Source organism: Thermobia domestica, chromosome 17 (genome assembly GCF_964235325.1).
Source record: "Thermobia domestica chromosome 17, izTheDome1.hap1.1, whole genome shotgun sequence".
NCBI classification, from domain to species: Eukaryota; Metazoa; Arthropoda; class Insecta; order Zygentoma; family Lepismatidae; genus Thermobia; species Thermobia domestica.
The window spans coordinates 135,169,796-135,188,030 of record NC_137470.1 but is presented as its reverse complement, the minus strand read 5'-3'; the positions used below and the strand labels follow the sequence as shown (position 1 = coordinate 135,188,030).

General features: G+C 38.3%; 1 protein-coding gene across 1 annotated transcript in view; it reads left to right on the top strand.

Moving 5' to 3' along the window:
- The window catches only part of Jarid2 (Jumonji, AT rich interactive domain 2), a 133,834-nt gene that overhangs the window by 33,435 nt on the left and 82,164 nt on the right, over positions 1-18,235 (top strand). Inside the window, exons 7-10 of the mRNA XM_081744312.1 lie at positions 1,490-1,758; positions 5,081-5,306; positions 7,218-7,375; positions 11,214-16,629. Of these exons, the coding sequence (XP_081600438.1) occupies positions 1,490-1,758; positions 5,081-5,306; positions 7,218-7,375; positions 11,214-16,629 (6,069 nt within the window). The remainder of the gene's footprint in view (positions 1-1,489; positions 1,759-5,080; positions 5,307-7,217; positions 7,376-11,213; positions 16,630-18,235) is intronic.

Sequence of the window (18,235 nt, the reverse complement as noted above, 5' to 3'; positions counted from 1 at the left end):
TTCTAACTAATGCAGCCTGTCTTCATATTAAGTTAGCAGTGAAAGCGTTAATTTATCTTTTTTTAAAGTTCAGTTAATGTTCAGACTCTTCCTTAATTCTGGGAACTACTTGTACCCATCTTAATCAACTACTATGAAAAGTTCATAAATTTTAGATTTACAGTTTAAGATGAAATCCTCACCACCGTCGGAAATCTAATCCGCAACTGTGTGCACCAGAGGGGTACTCGCTAGCCACTAGACCAACGAGGAGGGCTGTAGATAACATGTGCAAAACGTAAATGTGCTACTGACAGTGTAGGAAATTCAGACGAATACATAGGAAGTGTACAAAATGATTAAGTCTGTTATTCAGAGGGGAAAAATACTTACCATTTCCGTCTTATCGTAGGTATTGTTAACAGAGTCTGACACATTTCAGGTAAAGTAGGAAATGAAACTTTCCAGTGAAATATTGTTGCTTAAAGTGTGATACTAATCTACTTTATCCCACCATAAACCTGCTCACCATACAAAATATTATTGAGAAATCTGGTTATCTAATTTTAAGAAGTCGTTGTAGAAATTATCATTTTACGACGTTCAAAGTGGAGTACGGGTTGTTGAACTTATCTTCCACCTCGCAAGGTATCATGTATACTTCCTGGCCATTGTCTACGATGCCTCTGTTTCTAGTTTCTTGGGAATTTCATCAAAATTTAAGGATGTTCCGATAATTTAAAGCTTTTGATTTTAGTGTAGAGTGCTCTCATATAGTCACGTGGTTATCGCTTGTTGTCTTAAAAAAAAATCAGTTTATGTCCTACGGTTATGCCATGTAATCCAAAGGATTCGGGGGGGGGGGCTCAGTGGTAGAGCGTTCACCCCCGGTGCTTGGGGTCTCTGGTTCGATCCTAGCTCGCGCTGTGTGGACTTTGTGGTGGACAAACATCGTGCTCGTGGGTTTTCTCGGGGTTCTCCCGTTTCCTCCCACTTCTTTCATTCCACCATTTCATTCAGTTCTCATCTTCACCGTCTCCTTTAGCCTAACCGGCATAAACGTGGGACGTAAAACTCAAAGATTTCATTTCATTTTCCAAAGGATTCGGTGACGATGAGTACTAATGAAATGGTGGAATGACGAAAATGGAGGAAACGGAAGAACTCCAAGAAAGCCCACACACATTGTGTTTGTCCACCACAAAGCGCACTTAGCGGTAACTGGGGCTGAACCAGAGATCCCACAGACCAGAGGTGAACGCTCTACCGCTGAGCCATCGCAGCTCGTGTATTGTCTTGAACTCAATTTTGTGTGGAATATTGAGTTTTCAAGTTTGAAGAAACTTCCTGAGGATAATAAGAGGCTACTTGAATTAAGATATATAAGTACGGTTTGAACAAGTACAAGAATTATACACAGGGAAGGGAAGTAAGCATGTGTGTAAGTTATTTTTTAATTATATTTGATTATAATCCTTTTTTTTTTTTTTTGTTGTTGTCTCCCTTTTAGGATGACAAGAAGAAACATCTTACATACGAAACACCCGAAGAGGCAGGCACTTCGAAATCGACACGTGAAGCGGTTTGGCCTTCGGAGTGGTGGACAACTTCCTCCTGGGAGTGAACTCGGTCTAACAAGCGAAAGGGAACTTCGTCAGACGGAACAACTGGTGACAAACAAGAGTGAGAAGGAGACGAAGAAATTGGACAAGGGGAAGGAACAAACAAAGGACAAGAAGCCGGCTACTGTTCTTGGTCAGATGAAACAATCAATGAAAAGTAAGAATTTCAAAACCACCAGTGTTTATTTATACAGGGCGTTACAAAAATTTGTCACGATATTTTGGGAATAGATTCCTTACATCGAAATAAGAAAAAAAATGTCCATATGGCCTTGTGGTCGGAAGTGCATAGTTTCGTGGTTTAGGGTCCCGAAAATGTGAAAAAATGAACTTTAAATGTCCATAGTTCCACTACTATAGAACCGTTGGCACGTGTTCGGCACCGTATAACTCAGAAGCTATCCAATTTTGAGCAAAGGTCCATATGAAACTCATATGAACCCGATTGGAAACCATCTTTTTTCTTATTTTGATGTAAGGAATCCGTTCCCAAAATGTTGACACATTTCTGTAACACCCTGTATATAGTATATATGAGGCGCTCCTTGTAGTAAGGGCAAACTCAGCAGAAGTTACGTGCAATCTGAATGCACGGAGATTACGTTTGAGGCGTTCCGTTGGTGATACGAAATTCCTCTTGTGGTATCCAGTTCTCATTCCTGTAGTGCAAGCCATTCCCGTTTGCCTTAGAAAATACGGTATCAAAACAATTGGACGATTATTTTGATAGTTGAGAGTGCCCAAAAACACACAAAATTTGGAATCGACCAGTGAAAACGGCATGTTTCTAGCACTTGTCGTTTTCGAGATTTCGTTGTCGAAAGGATTGGAGACAAACATATAAACTTAGCATTTTAGTGTATAGACTAGCTGAACCTGCACTCACTACACAGCGCATCATTCACATATGAGCATGAATCTCCTTGTCATTCCTCACAATATCTCTACATGTCCCTTTACAGACACAAGTGATAGACGTCTTGATAAAAATCGGCAAGGGGTACCACATAAAGGGGGATTTTTTCAATATCTCGCACCGTTTGCAAGATTTGAGCCTACTCCCTGTTGGAGTTTCTAATTTATGTATTATCAATGTTTTCTTTCTTCTTCCATGTAGTATGTAATAAGCAAAAACATTACATACACAATTAATTATAATGTCAGTGATATGCGGTGTTTATTGGGCAAAAGACTTCCAGATAATAAAGATTCATCTTAGACTGGAGAAGTGGTTATCTTTAGTTTTTCATTATCATTTGGTCATGAAATAAACGCCTGAGAGACATGTAACCCCTGTACACAACTATGTGGTGTTGGGATGTCTAACACGTAGGATATGTTTTATTATTATTTTTTTTAAATTTCAACGTTTTCAGTGTACCCTTAAAAATGTAATAAAGAAAAAAACGGCCATGTTTTTTAATATTCAATTAGAACTAGACAATCTACACAAAATTTGCAATCGACCAGTAAAAACGGCACGTTTCTAGCACTTGTGGCTTTCGACATCTTATTGTCGAAAGGATTGGGGACAAACATGTAAACCTAGCATTTTAATATATAGACTAGCTGAACCTGCGCTCTCTACACAGCGAATCATTCACATATGAGCATGAATCTCCTTGTTATTTCTCATATCTGCACATGTCCCTTTGCAGACACAAGTGAAAGACGTCTTGATAAAAATTGGCAAGAGATACCGTAAAGGGAAGATTTTTTCGATTACTTTTTCAATATCTTGCACCGTTTGCAAGATTTGAGCCTACTTCCGGTTGGAGTTTTTAATTCATGTACGATCAGTGTTTTCTTTCTTCTTGCATGCAGTATAAGCAAATACATAAACTAACTCTATTGCTTACGGAACCTGGAGGTTCACAACGCCGCGTTCACAAAAGTTCTCCACTGACTTCTATCCTTAGCCAATTGGATCCAGTTTCCACTTTGTATTCCTATTTCTGCGAGATCCATCTTAATATTATCCTCCCATCTGCGCTAAGGTCTTCATGTTGGATAAACCGTATAAATCATGAAGTTCCTCGTTATGAAGTTTCTGCCCTTCCCTATTCCCGTTTCTCTTGGGTTCGAATATTCGTCTCAGGATCTTGTTCCCAAATACTTTCAATCTATGTTCTTCCTTTCGAGTAAGCGACCATGTTCCGCAACCATACAGAATAACAGGCATGATTATCGTTTTATATATTTTAAAATAAGCTAATACATTACACATACAATCAATTATAATGTCAGCGATATATGGTGTTCATTGGGTAAAACACTTCAAACAATAAAGATTCAACTTAGACTGGAGAAATGGTTCTCCTTCGTTCTTCATTATAATTTGGCCATGAAACAAATTCTGATGCAACCCCTATATACGAGCATGTTGTGTTGGAATGTATAATGGGTAGGATATGATGCTTTAGTTTTTTTTTAAATTTCAACACTTCCAATGTATCCGTACAAATGTAATAAAGAAATAATGGCCATGTTTTTTTTTTTTTTTTTTTTTTTTTTTTTTTTTTTTAATATTGAATTAGAACTAGACAATCTACGCAAAATTTACAATCGATCAGTGAAAACGTCATCTTTCTAGAGCCTGTAGTTTCCGAGATCTCGCTGTCGAAAGATTGGCCACAAACATATAAACTCCCACAAACGTATAGTTTAACAAAACTCTAAAGATGGCAGCACAATTCATCTACATTAATTTTGGAGAAGGTTTGTTAAAATGGAAAGACTTTGAACAATAATTTACAAGGATAAACTTTATGAAAAATACCTCTTTAAATAATTTATTTAAAGTACACATATTTTAAAAGATTTGTCTTTGTTATAAACGTGAAATCACAAATAACGGTAAGTCGAAGGAGTGAAATCAAAAGTTAGAGGTTTGAACTCAGGCGCTTTTATTGCTATTGTATTTTAATAGATAGATAGAAACCATACAGTGTTGTAGTCAAGAGTTTTGTGTGGAGTCTAAAATGAAACAGAGAGGCTGGTATTAGAAAATGCGTTCGTTTTTTCAAAATATTGAAAACTTGAATGTAGATATGGTTTGTTAGTAAAGAATGGGCAGCGGTATGGACACAAAAGCATCAGCATGTGTTGCCAAGCTCTCCTTCTTCAAACAAGAGAACGCACAATTGACCCCGCTATTTTACAGTTTGCCACACCACCCTTGACAAGTGGCAAGCAGCAGTTGATAAAATGTATCTTTCTTTCTCTTTCCCGGTAAGCCTGTCCCTTTTTACGAAAAAAGGCATTCTATGGCTAGACTCATGTCAATTAAACTGACCCTTGATAAATATGTAACTTACAGCGTAATTTTGAATTTTGCTTGAAGATTTAGGCATATAACTTTGAAAATACAAATGAGAATTGCAGTTACTTTTGAACATAATTGTAAAATGAAAAATGTCCTGAAGTACTGATGAGCCAGAGCTTGTAAGTAATTTTCTTGTTGATTCGTGTCTTTTTAGGTAAAAATGATCGTGCTTTCGCAAGCTCTGTATCTGACTTTTCCTCGGATGACGATCAACCATTGGTGAAGAGATTCAAGCCTTCCATCCAAAATCTGAGAAGAAAGAAGATAGTAAAACGAGCTTTAAGGAGTATTGTTCAACAAAAGAAGAAAGCTGCGGCTGCATCGAGGATGATGACACGCTCTCAGCAACCACCAGACTTTCAAGAAGTTGCGTTGGAAACGTATGTATTTTTCTGACTTCTTCTAGTTTGTACATAGGTTTTCATATTGCGATACGTTTTGCATATAATCGTATAGGGAAACCCTAGTGGGTGTATGGCTTAGGAATTCCATAGTGGCAAAGTTGAGCTCTTGAGATCGAGGTAAGGTTGGAAATTTGTTCAGTCACAAGGATTATACGGAAGAAATTAGAATTTGAGTAACTTTTAAGTTAACAATATTGATTTATTTATAAGTGTTGTTTTTATCTGAAACTAGGCAAGGGTTTAATGAAGGTCTATAAAATTTTGATTGTGACTAAAATGTATTCCTTTGTTTATTAGAAAATATGCCCGAGTTTACCGTAGACAATAATGTACTCCTCCTGCGTTTGTTCTCCTGTGTCTTCTATATTCACTCAGATAAATAACAGGGGGCACGGTGGCTCAGTAGTAGAGCACTTACCTTTGGTGCGTGGGGTCCCTGGTTCGATCCCAGGCCAAGTAAATTTGTGATGGACAACATTGTGTCCGTGAGTTTTCTCACGGTACTCCTGTTTCCTTCCACTTTCTCATTCCACCAACTCTTTTATCATGCGTCATATGCCTTCGTCATCCGTCTCCCTTGGCCTAACGGGCATAATCATGGGACCTGAAATTCAAAAATTTCATTTTTTTCTTTTTTTCTTTCTCATTTCGCATAAATAACAGATACGTATGTTCTAAGGGTAGAAAGAAAGAAAGCATTTCTACAGATTTCTGCCTTTATGTCTATCGGTTCACTAGAATAATGTATTAGTTAAATTCCGTCTTTTGAAGAAGTTTGGAACGTAATTTTCTAAATTAGTACATGTGAAACCGATAATCATTTCGTGTGAATCAACCCCTCCCCCCATATACAACTTTCTGTTTTTATGTGAAGTGGTTTAAAAATCACCCTCTTTGTCCACCATATTGAATTCAACTATTCTGGAGGTTAATAACGGTAGATTCAAATTCGCTCGTCTCATACTATATTCTTCTGTACGTCAATCCTGAAAATTCTTGATATGCCTTACACAACCCGTCTTTCCGTGTAACTTTATCCATCTCCTCTTGCATCAGCCTTCCTACATTCGAAATATGATTTTATTTTGGTGATTCCACGTTTTACTTGGGCCGAAATTAACTCGGCGGGTCATAATTCTTATTCTTGCATGAGTCGCGGCACGCCAAACGGTAACTTTGTGTTATAAAAAGGTTTTTCGTGCACATTGCGAGGATTTTCTCGACCCCAGGGTTTTGCTAATTGGTGTAACCAGATAAGTGAAAATGAGCCTCATCTGACGAGATTAGGTGTTCAGGAAGTGTTTCGTGGTCATTGAATTAAAAAAGGGAGCCGCGGTGGCTCTGGTAGAGCGTTCAGCTTGAGTGCGTGGGGTCCCTGGTTCGATCCCCGCTTACGCCAATTGAACTTTATGGTGGGCAAACACCGTGTTTTTTTTTCCCGGGGTTGTTCTGTTTCCTCCCAGTTTCTTCATTTCATTCATTTCTCATCATCAATGTCTCTTTTAGCCTATACAGCATAACCATAGGACTAAAATTTCATTTTATTTTCACTTTGAATAAAAGAAATTAAAAAAAAAAACTACTGAAACTTTCCGTTTTTTTCCATTAGTCCGACTTTTTATTGAAAAAAAGCCTTCATCCCAAAATAGCCTTCTTATATATATATATATATATATATATATATATATATATATATATATATATATAACTTATAAACGATAAGCTTTAAAACAAAACGTAATGTTAATTAGGGTATACACAAATTTCTGGTAAATAAAGGTCAACAGTTATGGTAAAACTTTTGTTCTCTATCTAATAGTTAAGAATTCATAAGTTTAATTTAAATGTCACCAGGGTAAATTAATACTTGTTATTTCTATTGTATAGGAGATACTACTCTCGCCCACGAAAGTCAAAGGAACCAGCTGCTGGTACTGCCTATATTGATCTCATCGGGAAAAAATTGTCTAAGCAAGATGGTGAAGCTGAGGAGGATGCATTGTCTGAAGCCAGTTCGGTTGGGTTACAGGGTACTAGAAAACAAGGTAATTTTATTTTTGCTTTTTTTTTTTTTTTTTTTTTTATTTACTGATTTCTTTATTTTAATGACTAATCATTAGGTTAGAAATGACGGTTACGTACAGAACCGCTCAAAAGTTTTCGAATGCACCTGGCTTTCGGAGAGAACCGATAGCATGCATGACTGAAATGTAAATATAAGTGTAGAAATGCGTAGAAAACCGTAAACATCCACAGGAACGTAATGACAAGTCACTCTGTTGTGTAGGATTAAGTAAAATAAACGGGTGGCAGCTGAATCATTGAGGTTCTGGTATGAACCCTTCCCCATACGTTGCTGTGGAACAGGTGATATGTCTGTGTAACACTAGATGGCGTTCACAGTAATGATGTACACACGTAAGAGCACATGTTTGCGCAGTGAAAGGCAAGTGAGTGCTACAGAGGCTAGTATATGGGTGCCAATGTGTTGAGTGGTGGAAGTTGAAATGGACAAATTAAAAGAGCTTCAACAGAAAAGCGGACTGCAATAGTTAGCTTATACAGAACAGGTCACAGCATGCGTGAAATAGCAAAACAAGAGTATGTTTCCTTGGGAAGTATACACTACACTCTGAAGATTTATGTATCTACTAGAGTAATAAGGATCGGTATCGCATGGGAAGGCTTAAGGTTACGTTGCGAGGGGGGATACATATGTAATAGTGACCAGTAAACATGACCGCTTTAAAACAGCGCTCATGCTGACAGCGGAACTGAATGTGGTAGGGATGAATCTGTAAGCGAGTGAACAGTAAAGAGACGACTTCAGGATGCAAAACTTAAAGGATGTATTGCGGCAAAGAAACCTTTACTGCGGGCTAGCTATAAGAAGAAATGACTACAGTGGGCTAAACACCGTGCATATTTGGCTGCAGATCTGGGGGAAAATGTGTTATTTACGGATGAGTCGAAGTTTGAGGTATTTGGGACAAAACGCCGCAAGTTTGTATGCCGTGTAAAAGGCAAACGATGGAAGCTCAGGGTGTTGCCGCGACTGTCAAACACGGAGGGGGTTCAGTGATTGTATGGGGTTGCTTTGGAGGCAATCGTACGGGTGATCTTGTAAAATTAGAGGGGACTGTGACGAAGAGACGGTATCACGACATTCTCCAACGTCATGCAAACCCATGTGGTATACGTTTAATTGGCAAAGGTTTCATCTTAGAGCAGGATAATGATCCGAAATATTCGTCTGTTTTATGAAGAACATATCTTGAACGTTTTGAGACGCGCAAAGAACTGAAAACCATGATATGGCCTCCTCAAAGTCCAGACTGCAATCCTATAGAACTGCTGTGGGGTCAGTTAGATAAAATGGTCCGGAAAAAAAAACTGACGAATGTGAGACATTTGCAGCAGGAATGGTAGGCGATTTCCGAAGAAACGTTTTCGCACTTGATAGAAATATGAACAAAATTGCCTGAGTCGTTTTTGAGATAGTCGTCCGGGAAAAGCTCATTGCCAAAAGTGAACTTCCCCTTCTAGATTTATGCCAGAGAAACGACTTACAGGATTTATTTTAAAAGTATTGATTTATGGGAAATAATAATAATAACAATAAAAATAGAACCGTCTTCTTTTCATGTTACGAATCATTTCCTGAAGTATGTGGATATCCTTCTGTTCCGTTCCAATTGTAACGATTCAATTTTCGATTACAAGTTGGCAACCCTGTCACTCTTAACAAGACGCGGAATTCGACAATATGCAAGAAGAACTTCTGTTTTCTTTTTATGTCACGAATCATCTCCCGAAGTTTGTGCACATCTTTCAGGTCCACCCTATATATATAAGGTACACCCTTGTAGGTTTGCACCGGCATGGAACAGCGAAGTGCCATTAGATATATATGAGTGTGTCTGTGTGCATTCGCGCATAACTGCACCGATTTTTATGCTTATTTTTTGTTTTATAAAAAATTATCAATAATAGTTGTTGATAATGATCTTTTTTAGCGCTCTTTTGAAGTCGGTTAGCATTTTTTATAAAAAGTTTGAGTTTTACGTCGAAATGCAATAATCTTTAGGCTGAAGGAGACAGAAAGAAATAAATGGCGTGAAGAAAATGCTAAAATGACAATATCTAACACCTATGCCCTGACGACAGTTATCAGAATGTAGTGCAGTGTAATTTGTTAACATATTTTAATTAGATATGGTTGATGTATTAGAAAAACAAAATCTATGCTATATTCAGAAATATTGTAATTGGCATAATCAAAGAAACGTTCATTACGTGTTTGAACAATTTCTGAAAGCTAAATTGAATTGAATTGAAGTTGGTATGCAATTCTTTGTATGTAATACTATTTTTGTAGTCTTTTGAACATATCAGGACCTCGGATGAGAAAGGGCAAAATCGAAAAATAGTTTTTTTCTCTCTCTCTCGCATCAGACAGATCTGGACAACACATAGATACCGCGTTTGCCCTGGCTCAACCTTAGTATTCTCAGAGTTTCTAGATAAACAAAGATTCGCCCTTGCTATCTTGAAGTACTTACAAAACTTTCAGCTTGATTTCCCAACAACCCGATTTCAGGATTCGCCCTTTCTCTCCTGATATGTGAATTGGGAGACTATTTTCCAGTTTGTAGAGAAACAGTTGGGAACGATGAATTAAAGGTTACTTACAACAGTGTTTTCAGGCTTTCAGAACAGTCTTATGTAATACAGCCTGGTCTTAGAATAGAACGTGTTGTCTTATTGTTCTTCAGTTTACCAATAGCACTTCAATTTCCTTAACTGATATGTACTCCAAGCCGATTGGAATTAGTTGGATAAATTCACTGATTATAGGTTACAATTTATTATTGTAGGTGATAGAATTCTGAAGATGTGTAGAGTGAATAGAATAGCTATGTTGCAAAGTTAAGTTAATGTTTCACTATAATAGGATAGTATTGGAGGTACTTTGTTCTGCGCTTTTGCTTTGCATGCGACAAAATACTATTAGGATCTCTGTAAATATCATATTGAATAAAATCTGTATAGAGATGTACAATATACAACGTTTTACTCCGCAGATTCTTTCAATCTGACCTACATAGCAAGTACGATAGTCAATGTGACTTATACAGGGTTACTATAAATGATTGGAGCGATTTCACAGCTCTGTAGTAACTGTATTACTGTATATATTGCGATAATTTTTTATCACACACACAGAAAAACTCAAAAAGTTTCTGTTGATAATTACAAATGTTCGATATGTGCCCCCTTAGTGATTCGACAGACATCAAGCCGAAAATCAAGTTATTCCCACACTCGGCGCAGCATGTTCCTATCAATGAGTTCAAAAGCATTGTTGATGAGGACTCGCAGTTCTGGCAGGTTTTCTGGTAGAGGAGGTGTAAACACTAAATCTTTCACATAACCCCACACAAAAAACAAAGTTTTACACATGGGGTTAGGTCAGGAGAGCGTGGAGGCCATGACATAAAATGCTTTCTTGGCGCCTGTTGCCATCTTGCCTCACTGCTGCGCTCTTGTGGGAGAAATCTGAAGTACTCCTGCAACAAACAAAACTTTTTGAGTTTTTGTACGTTACTTTTGAGTTTTGTTACAATATCAGTTATTAGAGTTACAGTGAATTTATAAAATCGCTTCAATCACTTATAAAAACCCTGTACATTTGATTTTAATGAATAATTGTAGTGAGTACATATGTTCACTGCTTAAACCTTTGCAGAAATTTAAGTTGGCCACTTGTATAATCTGGACTATCTTGTGGAACAAAGGGTGGCCAGTTAGATAGGACTTAATGTATCGTTGTACAAAGCTATTTATAAGTTTGTAAAATATTGTTTTAATTTTGTTTTATAGAAAGAAGATCCACTCCTAGTAACGTAAAACTAAAAGTAACGAAGAGCTCGGAGTCGAAGGAAACAGTGGTCGGTAAAAGACAAAAGGAAGTAGTCAAAGTAGCAGAAGACAAAGGTAAATCTCAGCAGAAGGAACGACCAGAGCCAGCAACTCAGAAGAGCTCCGATGAAGCTAAAACAAAACCACAGAAAGAAGAGAGCAAACCGAAACCATTACAAAAACGCGTCAGGACAGGAGCAGACGCTGCATTAATAAAAAGGAATAAAATTTATAAAGATTACGTGAGCGTAAAAAGAAAAGTAATCAAAAAATATATTCCGAACAATATCCAGTTTAAGAGAACCACGCGTTCTATGAATGTGAAGATGGAGAGTAACAATTTCGTGCATAGACTGAGAGCTCGACGAAGTTTGCCAATGACAAGACGAGAGCTGGATGATGATGAAGAGGGTGATGGCGACGCAGAAGAAGAGGAAGACGATGAAGATTTTGAGATTGGCCACCTCGAAAAGCGATTGATGCGGCCACCATTGCCACGGCGGACGCTGTTACCTCGTCGAGCATCTCGTGACGCGCAAGGCGTGTCAGATACCGAAAGTGTTAGCAGTTCTCAGTCGGATTTATCAAAGGGACAGGTGCCTACTAAAATCCACAGACAATCGTCATCATCCGCATCAGTGTCGCCGATAAGGCGACAACTAGGAAGAATGTCTGCTATTAGAAACAGTGCTTCGAGCCTATCGGAAAAATTTAGTGAATCAGACGACGAGCCTTTGGGGAAGAAAACTGCAAAAGTCAAAGTAAATCATGTAATTAATAGGAAATCTATTGGTAAAGGTAGGCATCTAGAAAACTCTAGAATTTCTGCCAATCAGGCAAGTCATAATAGAGAACTTAGAAGTGAAAGCAAAAAGAAATCAGTGGACGATCATGATAAGGATGCAAATACGCCCACAACAAGAAGAAAAAGTGTTCAGGGTGGCTCTGCAAAGATCGTGAAAGGTGAAGATAAGAAATCTGACGTTGAAAATCAAGACCGATTAAAGACGACTAAGCAGCTGAAAGTTACTAGTACTGAAAGTTCTACTGTGAAGAAGACAACGGTAGATACGAAAACGAAAAACAGTTCGTTGAACGACCACGTTGCCGTATGCAAAATGCGAGGCGCGGGCAGCAAGCAGAAAAGTAGCAGCGATAATACTTCTGCTTCACGAAGAAGTGAATCAGAATCTGTTACGGAAGCTGATAAGGAAGATGAGAGTTGTCCACCACCGACTACCAGAAGAAGAGATTCAGAAACGGTCAAGAGTACTAAAACTACTAGCTCTAGCTCTATTGATACTTCCAGCGGGTCAACATCAGAAAATACGAGCTCAAGGCGGAAGGACAATAGTAATAGCGTGGATAATGAGAAGAAGTCGTCTGCACTGAATAAAAGTTCGGAATTGAAAAACAGCAACAAACTTAAGAAACCTGAAAGAGGGATTTCACCTGCGAAGACTTCAGATAGTTCCAAGACAAGTACGGCGTCTTCAAAAGAGTCAGATGTAGATAAAGAAAAGAAGGATGTAGCGCCGAAAAAACAGCCCAGAAGACGCGAAAGTTTAGCAAATAGGAATGAAAGTGCAAGTTCTGACAAGAAAAATGAAGTGAACAACGAAAACATTGCTAGCAGTAGTGACGAAGAAACTGTCCCTCTGAGTAAAATAGAAGATCTGAAAAAGCACACAGCTTCTACAACAGAAACCAAGGAAATTAAAGAAACGAAAAAGGTCCCAGTTGTAGCTCTGACTAAAAGTTCCGAAAAGAACCTACTGAACTCTTTAATGCCCAAGCCTGTTGTTGTGCTGAAGAATAATGAACAGCTTCTGTTACGAAGACGATCAGAGAGAAGATGTAATAGTGATGGAGACTTATACAGGAAGAATGAAATTAATATTTCTTTGAAGGAATTAGGGAATAAAGACGGAAAGAATAAGGTATCCGAAAGCAGCGATAATGAAGAAGATATGAAATTGGTTGACCTCAAAAATAAAACTCTTACAAATGTGACTTCTAAAGAAACTACTGGTGCAAGTTCATCTAAGTGCAAAGAGGAGAACAAGAAGGACTCGAGCAGTAAAGACAGCGAATCTGATACACCTGAAGTCGTACGCCCAGTGAAATCAAAAGGAAGCTCCGCGGAAGATCAATTAGTGGAAAAGTACATTAACAAACTTAACGAAAGTAATGATTTACCTGGCAGGCGCCTAGTGCGTAAAGGAAGCTTAACTAACTGTGAAGTAAATATTAAGCGTATTAAAACAACAGACGTATTGTCCGCCTCAGAAGTCCAGCAACCTGTTAATGCTAATCAAAGTCAAGAGAAAGCTTCCATAAAATCAGTAGACAATGCAACCAGTAAAACTCATACGGAAAAACCTGCCAAAACTCACACCGAAGAGAGTGATAACAAGAAACTTTCGTTGTTACATTCCAAGAAACCTAGCAATAAAGATCAGAGTAATTCAAACAAAAAATCTGTTACTGACACTAGCAAGAATAATGAAGTTACAAGTTCTTCCTTGGTAGAATCTAAAAATAAACTTAACACTTCCATAGGAGTAAAGAGAGCGTCTAAGAAACAACGAGATGAAACGCCATTGTCTTCAGTCAATATGGACAAAGCAAAGCCAGTACAGAAGGAGAAACAGGCTAATGAAATGGATAGTGGTAGTCGCAAGTCGTCCACAGAAGATACTGGAACAAGAAAAGTGGATAACATGTTAGAAGTTAAAGAAAATATTTCAACAATTGTGGAGAAAGTCAGTGAGAAGAGCAAGCTAAAAGTAGCTACCGAGTCGGTTTTTAGTAAACGTGAAATAGTTTTGGTGAAGAAATGCGATGCTGTCGCTAATAAAAGCAAGAAAGTAGAACAATTTAATAATAAAATTTCTAGTAAAAAGTCAGTGTCTCACAAAGCGGATGACACTGGAAAGAAAAATAAATCCGCAATAGCAAACAAAGCTATAGAAAAGAAGAAAAAGCTTGATAAAGAGGATGAGGAGCCTGTTTCGAAATTGGGTGAAGAAAAAGTAGATTCACCCCAGCAGACATCTTCGGGAGATACGAATGAAGGAAAAGATGATGAGAAATCAAAATCGTTAGAAGATACGGAGAAAAGCTGTGAAGATAAGAAACAGCAAGATGATAAAGAAGAAGAAGGAAGCGTCGAAGTAGAAGGACAAGAAAACACTACAAGTAATGTGGAGTATGTAGAAAGCGATGAAAAGGATAAAAAGAGTGCGTCTATATCTGAAACTGTTGTAGATAAAAATATTGATGCAGAAGAATTAGAAAAGGAACACACAGAAAACCAAAATGAAAGCACAAGTCATCAGTTTGATACAAGATCAGATTTTTGCGCGAAACATAGCGAAGAGGGTGAATCGAAGCTGGAGGACCAAACGTTTCCTCAATCCCTTTCTTTACCGAAAAACAATTCAGGTGCTGCGGACTCACCTAGCATATTAAGCGAAGACGACAATTGTATTTTAGAAAATATTGCAATGCAAGTTCTTGCTGCTATTAATGATAGCGAGGAGATTGAAACGGAAACTGAGCACTCCGAAGATGAAAGAACAAATGATGGTTCTAGTAAGAATGCTGAAGAACGTGCTAAAACTTCTTTCGAGAAAAGCCTGTTTGTCACTTCCAGACCCGTTTTACCTGTTGATCAGCCACTTATGATGAAAGAATGCAACCAATTGCCAAACAGTGATAAAATCGCAGAGGCTACCAAACCCAGTGCTGAGCAAACCAGTAGTACTTTTGTCCCCGAAGAAAAGTTACTCAATGTTCCTAATATATTGACAGAAGAAGGTATCGTTGAAGCTTATGGTAGGGCTTTGGCTGATCTAGGGTATTGTGAGTGTGACGATCAGGTTAACGAAGATGGGACAGGCTCAGGTGTATGTCGGGAAGTAAATCCTGAAGATGAGGCGGATATTGAGTATAGGCAAGGTAGTGAGGACAACTTGAAAAGTAATGAGGAAATAAGTAAAAATTGCGAGTTAATAGAAGGTGATGAAACTGTGCCTGTTGAACCAGAACAGATGGTAGCCGAGGATCTTAGTACAAAACCAAGAACTGTGTCTCCGGAGCTACAACAGAGTAGTATTTGTGATCAGCCGTCTGAAATTCAACCTAGTCATGTAACGGAAAGTGAAGATGTATTGGAGGCCCACACTGTTGTATTTACAGACAAGCTAAACGTGGATAGTTCTGTTAATGAGTTGAGTCATGAAAGCCAGCAAGAAGAAGTATTCGAAGACGTAGAGGAGAGTGCTCAAGATCTGAGAGTGGCTGTAGATGTCCCCCGATGCTCCACTGATCTTACTGCATATGAAGAAAATAGTAAAAGTCCCGATAAAGCTGAGTTACTGGCATTAAGAGACGGCGCAGTTGTTTGTGATAGCAAAGATGAAAGTTCTAAAGAAGGCTTTATGGACAAACTGGACAAACCGTTGGACGACAATTTTATGCATAAAATTAAGTCGTTACCTGATAGAATTGGGGAAAAGAAGCCAATATTTCCTAGGAGAGCGTTTCTACATAAAATCAAAGAAAGGAAAAACCGAACACCAAGTGCAAATGCATTTTCTCCTGAGAACGAAAGCAGTGTGTATGCTTTTGAGTCGGAGCCTGAAATGCCTGTTAGTACTCCATTCAGAAGTAAGTCGAAAGACGCGGCGAAGCGACGATCTAGTTTGACGCTTCCACCGGAAGGCATTACTGTGAGCGAACCTTTGAGTCTTGAGAAACTTCCAGAATCGGTAGCTTCTGTTAATGTCGTATTACGAACGGAAGAAGAATCTCAGGCAGAGAAAACGATCCCAAGAATCAACGAAGATAAACCTCCGCCACCTCCGCCTCCTTTACCGACATCCTTACCTCCAGTGATAATACCATACGTAGAAACGAATCTACCAGAGGTATCAGAAAGTGGCCAGTCTTCTCCGGAGGCATATGTTACTAAAAATGTGAGCAGTACTTCAATAGCTGTTCAAGTGAACTTGGATGAAATGATGGACACACAGTACACTGTTCTGGAATCCGAAGTAACATCTAACTTGATGCAACGCAGTATGGAATGCTCTACTCAGACAGATGATGACCAAACCCTTTCTGACACGGAGGGTCATTTGTTCTATATTCCACTACAGCCAGCTGGTCCGTCGCCGACAGTTACTTCCCATCAGGTAATCCAAGGTGTAGCTGTGAAGTTGGGGACGGAGGGTCCAACCGGACCAAACCAGCGAGTGATTATGAGAGCGAAGTTGGTGACAAAACCGCCTGTATTTGCGCCCCAGTGTCGACCCACCACCACCATTTGTGCCAACAACAGTACCGAGCTGAAGCAACCAACAAATACAAGGTATGTCAGTTGAATAGTAAATTTTATTTATGGTAGTTAATGTTCGAATGCCAAATATAGCCAGTAGTCCTTTATGAACCTTCATATTAATATTAATACTATTTGATTTTCGATTCACACAGAGGCTTAAAATACGAGTGGCAAACGTAACAAAAGGATTCACTTCTTATGGCTATGTGTCATGTGTATATCAGCTCAATTATGTCTGATATACATAATGATAATGTTTTCATATATACAGCCAGTTTAATATATGAAAACATTGTTTTGATCAAAACATCTGTAGGTAGTTGAAAAGAAGTTAGATTTTTATATTTTAAACACATATAAATATAAAATTCTCTTCTCACATTCTCGTATGTTAACAAAGTTTCGATTCCCCGCGGAAATGTTGTCTACATCAAAATAGAAGCATGGATTACGTAAAATATAAGACCAACTAAAGGGAATTATTTGTTTTTCCAAGAGGCTAAAGTAACGGTAACAAATAACATAATATGAATAAGTAGCTCACACAAGTTAAAGATTCTTTTTCGAAATAATACTCAAGCAACTAAATACAGAACTTCAAATTAAAAGCGACTAGCATCCCATTGTATCCCCGATTGACAGAAGACATTATAAAAGGTTTTTCAACTTATGGATCTCCCAACTTCGAGAAACCTCGAAGATAATATAACCAGTTACTAAGTAAAAGTTGCTGTGGAGGTAAGCCCTCCACACTGTCTTGATTTTGACACTCGTGGAAGTCATGTAGTCAGCACGATGCACTTGCCTCGTTGACTTTCCCAGTCTGTACACGATACTCATTCTAAAAGATTTGGTGTTTCAGACCCATATTGAGACGAGAAGAATTTCTTTCCCTCATCAGGCAAATAATACGCCTTACCGCACTGTAATGTAACGAGTTGGAAATGTTATTATACGGACAGGGAAATTCACTCTGGAGTGTGTGAGGTAGTTTTTCACTGGAACAAAACCTGTATTATTATTATCATTAAGTATTCTGCCTTTTGACAGATTCTGGGACTAATGAGGGATTTTTTTTTTTTTTCAGTTTAGGTTTTTGCCTGGAAATGTTTCTTCCAGTTTCTTCATCTTCACCTTCCTCTTTTAATTCCCAATATTTTCTTATATTTTCAAATCATCGATCAGTTGTGTTCCTACTCCTCGCCTTCCTTCCATCTTTCCTTCTATGGCGGTGTGAAGAAGACAATTTCTTCGCAAGATATGTCCAATCCAATTGGCTTCCTTACGAAGGGTGTTGGCTAGAAGCGTTCTCTTCTCTTCTATCCTTTTTAAAACATCATCGTTTATTACTCTCTCTCTCTGTACATTTTACCTTCTCCATCTTCCTCCAACACCACATTTCGAAGCTCTCTAAATGTTTCTTCTCTAACTTCTGTAATGTCCAAGTCTCTGAACCATACGGTCCAATACACATATAAGGGTTATTCAAAAAGCGCACCAGTTTTTGGATCGTCTGGTAAATTTTTGTTTCTCGGTTGCCGACATTGTTTTGTATTGTTGCTCTACACATAAACATTCCGATTGTCACCTTAGTCTGAATTTCTCGCATTTCTTCAATCTGTGTCTATCCATGGAG